Source organism: Oncorhynchus masou, chromosome 25 (genome assembly GCF_036934945.1).
Source record: "Oncorhynchus masou masou isolate Uvic2021 chromosome 25, UVic_Omas_1.1, whole genome shotgun sequence".
Classification (NCBI taxonomy): Eukaryota; Metazoa; Chordata; class Actinopteri; order Salmoniformes; family Salmonidae; genus Oncorhynchus; species Oncorhynchus masou.
Genome location: NC_088236.1, coordinates 32,720,673 through 32,729,508, shown reverse-complemented (window position 1 = coordinate 32,729,508; position 8,836 = coordinate 32,720,673). Strand labels below are relative to the sequence as shown.

The following is an 8,836-nucleotide window of genomic DNA, read 5'->3' as shown; positions in this document are numbered from 1 at the left end:
AGATCAGAGGCAGTAGGGATGACCAGAAATGTTCTCTTGATAACTGTGTGAATTGGACAATGTTCCTGTCCTGCTAAGCAGTCAAAATGTAACGAGCACTTTTGGGTGTCAGGGAAAATGTATGGATTCAAAAGTACATTATTTTCTTTAGGAATGTAGTGAAGTAAAAGTAGAAGTTGTCAAAAATAGAAATAGTAAAGTACAGACAGATACCTATAAAAACGACATAAGTAGTACTTTAAATTATTTTTACTGAAGTACTTTACACCACTGTAGACACGTTCATTTTGATTCATTAACTCCAGGAGTATAGCCTAGCCTGTAAAATAAAAGTGTTTTTTGATGTTGTAGAAAGCAACATGCATTGAAATTGGTTGATTTTGCAGCACTATTCATAAACACATGCGCATACACTGGAAGATGGGCCATGATATTTACTTTCTGCATCCCATGATTTGTAGTGCTCATGAGAGCAACGTCACTAAAAACGATGTAGACATGATTTGAAACTCTGATTTGATTATCAAACAATTAAGTAAGAGGCCCAATTTAGATGATACACAACGCCTTGAAGAAAATGGTCTCGTTATCTGAACAAGGTGTGCCTTTTGCTAAAGGAGCTGCAATTAATGTTTCCTGTAAACAGGCTATTAAGCTTTGCCTCTGGCGGCTACGGTCTTATGGTTAGAACTGAACGTGCGTGCGCATGAGCCGTTAGTCTACTCTCCACCCATTGCCGAACAAATATAAGCCAACAAGCAATTTAACATATAACAACATTGGCAGCGCCACTTGATATAGACCTCTCCTCCGATGACTGTTTAGCCTACAAGTGGACAAGTGACAGGATACTGCAGATGCTTGCTTTCTAGACACACAGTCTTTTCAATGTCAACTACTTATTGTAACAGGAACAGTGGAGCGCCAGCCTTCGGAGAGACACTTTTTTAACGACATTATTGGTGAGTTTTAAGCAACTTGTTCCTCTTATGGTTTTCAGAATTGGACAATTAAAAGGCTACTACTCTATGATGGTTTTATGTTCCACTTGTTTTAATTTCATAACTGGTTTTAGTATAACGCACACGTGAAGCAGCCTAACCAGTCAGTTATTCATTGCAGGTTATGCAAGATACAGAACTTTCTGGTTGCCTATTCGACCTATTGCATAAGACCACTTTTACTGTGTTAGTCTATAATAACTTTATGTAGCATTCATGGATAAGGCCTCACTAAATCAAAAAACACTGCTCTTGAAGTGCTTGAAATCTACTTTTGTGCTCATTTATTATATTATATAATATTTATTATTATATATTATGTTACTTTTATGTTAGTGTATGATCACTGACAACTTGTGAAGGCCTACAGAAAGACTACTTTTATACTGTATTCTTTCAGCGATTTAAATTCATTTTGAGCCATCATACATGATTTCTGAAGTACCATCTCTCAAATTACAGTACAAAACATAGACTCCTTAGGGTAATGATTCACACCATGGTTAACCCACCATTTATTGGATGTGCTCTTAGTTCACAAATGAAAGGCTACTGTAAAAGAAGCCCAGACAGTTCACTAATGTTAAAGTCAATGGGTCAGCTTGACAGAGACTGCGCCAGTGAGCATGGTGGAGAGAATGGATTTACTATCAAATGTCAAAAATTCCAAAACAGTAGTTTTGTCTGCTTTTTTTTCACATATACAATGGTCATTAATTTGACCCCACCCAAGTTGTATCCATATTGACTTTGATCTGTCAGCAGACATGCTGTAACATTGTTGATCCACAGTGACTGTTTTGGTCCTGTCTGTTAACTCCTGGTCTAATATGTTTATGTCACTTCAAGTATGTAATTAGTGTTCAATGCTGAAATGAAACAATGCTTTATATCTTCTGATTCAGTGTGGTGAATTAATCTTTTTGGTAGTTTTTTTGCAGAACATTGTATATCATCAACCACCTGCTGAGGCTACCACACAATGGATGTCCTTTGCATATCATCGCAGTGTCTAAGAAAACTCTCACACCAGCTTTGTGTACTTAGATAACAAATATTGTTTTACCCTTCCCATCAGCCGCTTATTGAACAGAGCTCGGAAAGGAGTAAGAAAATAACTATATTCTTTGATTTGAGGCTGGATACCTGAAACATTTATTTATTGAATCTCAAAGAAGCAATATACCTCGTTATTTATTAAGCATATTGGAAAGCATTGTTAAGTAATTTTGAAACTATCCTAATATTTAGAATTTAGTTTTGAGATTCAAACACACAAGTTTTTTTCAATGGAGTCTTCCACTAGAGCATCTCTCGCAGCAGCCACCACTTTAGCTACCGCGGCCTATTCAAGCGATATGTCAGGCTACCTGTGGCTACTGATCCTAGGCTTTGTCATTGCCTTCATCCTGGCCTTCTCTGTGGGGGCCAATGATGTGGCCAACTCATTTGGCACGGCGGTGGGCTCTGGCGTGGTCACCTTACGGCAGGCCTGCATCCTGGCCACTATCTTTGAGACCGTGGGCTCCATGCTGCTAGGGGCCAAAGTCAGCGAAACCATCCGCAAGGGCATCATCGATGTGAACATGTACAATGGCTCCGAACACGTGCTGATGGCAGGCTCCATCAGTGCCATGTTTGGTGAGTGCTTATATGATGGTCACTGTTAGGAGTTCCGAAACTCCTTGCATGCTATGTTGATTTGAAAGGTCTCAATGGCATTTGTTGATATCCTTTTGAAAAGGGCAACAAATTAGGATTTTGTTCATCCTTGTATTCTACAGGTTCTGCTGTGTGGCAACTGACCGCTTCATTTTTGAAGCTCCCTATATCTGGAACCCACTGTATTGTGGGTGCGACACTTGGTTTCTCCATGGTAGCCAAAGGTCATCACGGGGTCAAATGGATGGAGCTACTACGCATTGGTATTCAAATGACTGTGGAGATATTCTGCAATAGGGATTTGTCTTACAATGTGTTATATCTGTATCATAATGCATTATATATGTCTGTGTTAAGGAAAGTGTTGACGAATAGTGTTGGTCAGAGACTCGTTGAAATATGCATTGAAAGGATTCTCTTTTAAAATACCCCTATTTTCTCTCTGTAGTGGCATCATGGTTCCTCTCACCTCTGCTGTCAGGCATCATGTCAGCAATTCTCTTCTATTTTGTTCGTAAATTCATCCTGAATAAGGTAAGATAAACCTGTAATTCACTATTGTTTAGAGTGTTTCAACTTTCCCTTGGGGAGTGAATGTAGAAGGATGAAATTACTTTTTCAACACAACATGGGGAGTGTCTGAGGAATATATGAAATAACAATGATATTTAAGAAGAGATCCTTAGCTATGTACTCCAAGCCAGACCTTACCCATCCTGTCTTCCTCAGGAGGACCCTGTTCCCAATGGCCTGAGAGCTCTCCCTGTCTTCTATGCTATCACCATGGCCATCAACCTGTTCTCCATCATGTTCACTGGAGCCCCCTGTGAGTACAATACATACTATGTCACAATGCACACATACACACCACCTACTTCATCCTCCCAAAACGCTCTCTCACAGCACTAATGCAGGGACCATTGACACCCCTGGAGCACGCTTGATGCCTTATTAAAGTGTCACTGGAGGCACCAAGAAGTCTGCTTTGATGACATCTGTAAATATTTCACTCCTATGTTTTGTCATTCAGCATATTTAACTACCTGCATCTTAGAAAAGCAAGCATACCGCTGTCAGAACCTCTGCAATGACATTTCTTATACTGTGTTTTGGAAACAATTTTATTTTCAAGTTGAATGAGCCACTGAGAGAAATATGGATATTAAATGGGACATTTCCACTCCTTTGTGTTTCACTTGCAGGGCTGAACTTTTCAAGAAGTCAACTGGCCTGGGCCCTTCACTGAAGGCTGCAGGCCGGTGTATGTCAAGGATTAATATACACCATAACCCCTGCACACAGCACACATTCAGCACACATTCAGCACACATAGACAGCAATATATAGGCTATTTTGTATGGTATTGCTCATTTAACAGGATAAACATTTTAATGCTTGCCCACATACTCTTTTCACATACACTTGCCCACTTTTTCCGTTTCTCAGACACTCACAGTATCACAGCTGATGCTGATAATCTCACCCACTCCAACAGACACGTAATCAGAACCACACAATTGCATGTAGTATCATTGAGAGCAGGGCTTTCCTACCCTGTTCCTGGAGAGCTACCGTCCTGTAGGTTTTCACTCCTACCTTAATCTAGCGCACCTTATAATTAGCTGGTTGATAAGCTGAATCGGGTTAGTTACAACTGGGGTTGGAGCGAAAACCTACAGGAGGGTAGCTCTCCAGGAACAGGGTTGGAGAACCCTGATTGAGAAGATAAGAAGTGTTCTCTTGGGAGCCTCTTGCTGTATCTATGGCAGTAGGAGATTCAATGTCACTACATTACAGCATTTTCCATCCTGTATATTTTTATTGTTAATCTCTTCCTCTTGCTGTAAATGGTGTTTGGCTCCCTCTCTCTTACTTCTGTCAAGTCTTCATTAAAATAGGCAGAGCTAGACATCTTATTTTGCTTCATATACCACTATGAGACACTTTGAAAGAGCATCTCTTAATTACATTTACTAGTTAGCTATACATTAGTCTGTTACATTTCATTCGCTACTGGATTAAACGGGTAAGTATTTGATGAAAATGGTGTTACTAACCATATAGTATAAACATATGTTAATACGTAGGAAACAAAAACATAAAAACAATTACTAGTGATTGGTACATAGTAATGCACTGGCCTATTTTAAAGTGACCCTAAATCACATAATCACTATGCCACAGCGCCTGTCTGACTCCCATTATCTGTTGTGCAGAGCATGTCCTCTGTCTGATACTGCTAATCTCTGAGGTCATACACAAACAGCTTAGCTGGAAGTTAAAAATTTCTCAAGAAATTCTACCACGTGTCTCCCATCTCATGTGATCTTGAAGTAAGCAGGGGCATAGAAACTACCAAGAAAGAACAGCAAGAGGGGTCATTTGGTTTGTGCCATCCTAGTGATTATCTAAATGGACTTTGAAGGCACAAGCAATAGTATACTCAATAGTGTACTGGACACTGGCATAACTTAAATGAAATGGTCACTTTCTACTTTATTCAAATTATATACAATTTCAAATTTTAGAAAAGGCATCTAACCCAACTACGAATGTAAACTGAGATATATTTGATGTTTTGTGCAGAATTTTGTTACTATGACTGTGATAAAATACCGTGGGAAATGTTGACAATCCCATGGCAGGTGCTGTGTATGATGACCTTGGATTATGTGGAGGGTACATGCTTTAGTGAAAGCGTCCTCTGAGCATTCTGTTCTTTGTTCCCTTGTCCTGTACATAGTGCTGGGGTTCAACAAAATGCCATGGTGGGTAACACTGCTCATATCGCTAGGCTGCGCCCTCGTCACAGGCCTGGTCGTGTGGTTCTTCGTCTGTCCACGGCTCAAGAAGAAGATCAGGCGTAAGTGGCATTGCTGTACTTTTTCTTTAATTTGCAAAAAATAAATACTGGACTTCAAACTTGTGTTGATTTAAAGGGAATTGACTGATATGAAAATAATCCTGAGTGCTCCCTTTCTGCCTGTTTGTCAACCAGGTAAAGTTGCCTCCAGCCCCTGTATGACTCCACTGATGGAGAAGACCCCTTCCAAACCTGCCCTACAGGAGCATCCTTCCACAATTCAACCTTGTGACTCTGTTCCCCAGACACCACCAGCCTATGAGAAAAGGGCGGCCTTTAAGATTGGAGGTTCGGAGGAGGCTGATCTGGACAGCAACATGGACACCAAAGACTTAGGTGCTAGCAGCGGTGAGATCCCCCTACTTTGTTGCAAGTGGCTAGTGACAATTTTAGTTAGGGCACAATACATTATTTGTAAATGTATACATTTTATATAGAGAAAGTATTATAATATTATTACATTACTAAAGTAAGTGTTATAGTATGTGTACACTCATATGTAATGTTTGAACTGAATGTATTGTTGCTGGTTATCCCTCTTAGGTATTAATGGTATGGGCCCCATGACCATCACGGACCCACACAGTGGTCAGGCTCACACTGTACACAAGGATTCAGGGCTCTACAAAGACCTGCTGCACAAGCTTCACCTAGCCAAGGTGGGTGACTGCATTGGTGACGACGATGGGAGGCCCATACGGCGGAACAACAGCTACACCTCTTACACCCTGGCCATCTATGGCATCCATGGGGACCCCAGATACAAGGAGGGAGAGCTAGCAGATCAGCGGAGGAGATTGCGGCTGGACAGCTACAATAGCTACTGCTCGGCAGTAGCAGATGGTGGCACAGTGGCTAAGGAGGAGGCAGGGGCTGTGGGGCTGACACTGGAGGCTGGCCAGGACATACTCCAAGAGGAGGATGAGCTGGAGGTGGACCGGCCAGAGGTCACACATCTCTTCCGGTTCCTCCAGATCCTCACTGCTTGTTTCGGCTCTTTCGCCCATGGAGGAAATGATGTCAGGTATGCTAGGATAGAGAATATGGAGAAATAATTACTGTCTGTGAATTATCATAGGCTGATTATAGGCTGTTATTCTCTCTCAGTAATGCGATTGGTCCTCTGGTGGCTCTGTGGCTGGTGTTTGAGAGTGGCTCTGTGGTGTCCAATGCTCCCACACCTATCTGGCTGCTGTTGTATGGAGGAGTGGGCATCACTGCTGGGCTCTGGGTGTGGGGACGCAGAGTGATCCAGACCATGGGCAAGGACCTCACCCCAATCACCCCCTCCAGGTATGCCATGCACTCAAACTAAATATCTGTGTTTTACATAAGTCTGTGGGCCAATACAACAACATATCACATTGTTCAAACTCCCAATGTTTATTCAGTATGAATGTCATTCATTGTACTCTTGCATCGTATTACACTGTATAGTGTATAATGTGGATCTTATTTGATTCCTCCAGTGGATTTAGCATTGAACTGTCCTCAGCGCTCACAGTGGTAGTGGCCTCCAATATTGGTCTCCCTGTCAGCACAACTCACTGCAAGGTAATTCAACTTTAAATGTATAGATGAGTCTGTCAAATTTCTTAGCCTAACAACAAGAAACTCTATAGTGCTAAATCACTGTTAAGAAATATTTTGGAAAATGAGTGTTTTATAACAACATAATGGAGGAGTCGCATGACATGTTAATAAGTCATTCATTCATTGACCAGTGTGAGCCGGTAGAAACAAGTGTGAACCTGTGCATAGTGTTGAGTAAAGTTGTTTCTATTATGCTCACTCAGGTGGGCTCTGTGGTTGCTGTTGGATGGCTGCGTTCCAGGAAGGCTGTTGACTGGCGTTTGTTCAGGAACATCTTCATCGCCTGGTTTGTAACCGTCCCCATCTCTGGGCTCATCAGTGCTGCCATCATGGCTCTCTTCACCTATGTTATCCTGTGAGGTTCAAATGGACCTGGGATGACCTTGACTTCACCCCTGACGAGGGTCTACTACACTGCAGCCGGGGATACTGTTGTTGTCTCACTAACCATAGTTTAAAACTGTGTTGAAAAATGTGTGTTTCAGCATGTTTATGTTATCTGTACATATCAAGTCCTGACTCTGTTTCTTTGTTTCTTTATACACATGTGTTTACTGCACAATATTCAACATCATTGAAGTTGATTACTATGTAATGTTGATCATCTATCTATCATGTAATGAATTGTTTGAAAAATTGTAAAATGTCTAGTTTACAGAAGAACTAGGAGGTGTCCCTCCAATGGTGTTTCTAATAAAAAAATTGATTCAAAATAAAATGACATTACTAACCCATTTGTTGTTGGGGTTATGATGTCAGTACACTTACCAGCAAGAAAATACAATGCAGTAAAAACGTAGACAATTCATTTTAAATAGTCAATTTATATTTAGTTTGAAGAAACAATAGATCAATACCCTCTGTCATGATTTGCGTAGGCACATACAATACAGAGACATTGTAATCCTCATAAAATGTAGATTATTCTAGTCTTTCATTCACTTAATCAAGGTTGCCATTCACTCTAGATTACAAACATTTATGCTATGTGCGGCACTTGGGTGATAAACATCTAGAGGATCATAATGAAGTAGTGGATACCACTGCACAGTATTTAAATCTATATGTAGGCTAGTGTGTGTGTGTCCAAATAATTTGACCCTGGGTGGGAATGAGGTGATCTGCCGCACAGTGTAAGTATTTAGTGATGGAAAAGATCCAGGAGATGATGCACACACTAGCCTACATATAGATTTAAAATGCAATACATCATTTTGTTGACTATGAAATAGGCTGTGCAATAGAGATTAGACTATACTACAACTATATTATTATATTGCAGTATGTACAATCACAATGCGAATTGAGCAACTGCAGGCAATTTCATGACCATTTTTTAAAAGAATGGCTCAGCAGCCCAATTATTAGCTATGCCTTTGCTGGGCAGTATTCACAAACCTATATGATCTCTTGCAATTATATAATTGCCACCAAAGTCCAGTCTGGCTAATAATACTGTCAGTGCTGGTTGAGGATGAACTGTCTGGGGTTTGGACCAGGGACACTGTGTTGAGTGAGTTCGTGGGGTGAGTGCAATACCGCATGGGCAATAAAATAAATAATTTCTTCGCAGATGCAGCACTAATATATCGGGAGACTAAACCCACTTATTAACAGAGTTGAGATTCTAGAAAACCAAATCATTGCAATAATAAAGTTGGCCGGAGCGGTGACGCTTCAAATAGTCGATAGAGGGCATTGTAGGAAAAATGTAACG

The 8,836-nt window shown here is 40.8% G+C and overlaps 1 protein-coding gene across 1 annotated transcript; it reads left to right on the top strand.

Moving 5' to 3' along the window:
• The first annotated feature begins 720 nt into the window (after positions 1-720).
• LOC135514154 (sodium-dependent phosphate transporter 1-A-like) lies at positions 721-7,846 on the top strand. Its single transcript, XM_064937395.1, has 11 exons — positions 721-962; positions 1,932-2,642; positions 2,786-2,926; positions 3,112-3,197; positions 3,393-3,489; positions 5,407-5,526; positions 5,662-5,874; positions 6,070-6,550; positions 6,634-6,819; positions 6,996-7,080; positions 7,323-7,846. Exons 2-11 carry the CDS (start codon positions 2,291-2,293, stop codon positions 7,476-7,478), a joined length of 1,917 nt encoding a protein of 638 aa, XP_064793467.1. The 5' UTR covers positions 721-962; positions 1,932-2,290; the 3' UTR covers positions 7,479-7,846.
• Positions 7,847-8,836: the final 990 nt, after the last annotated feature.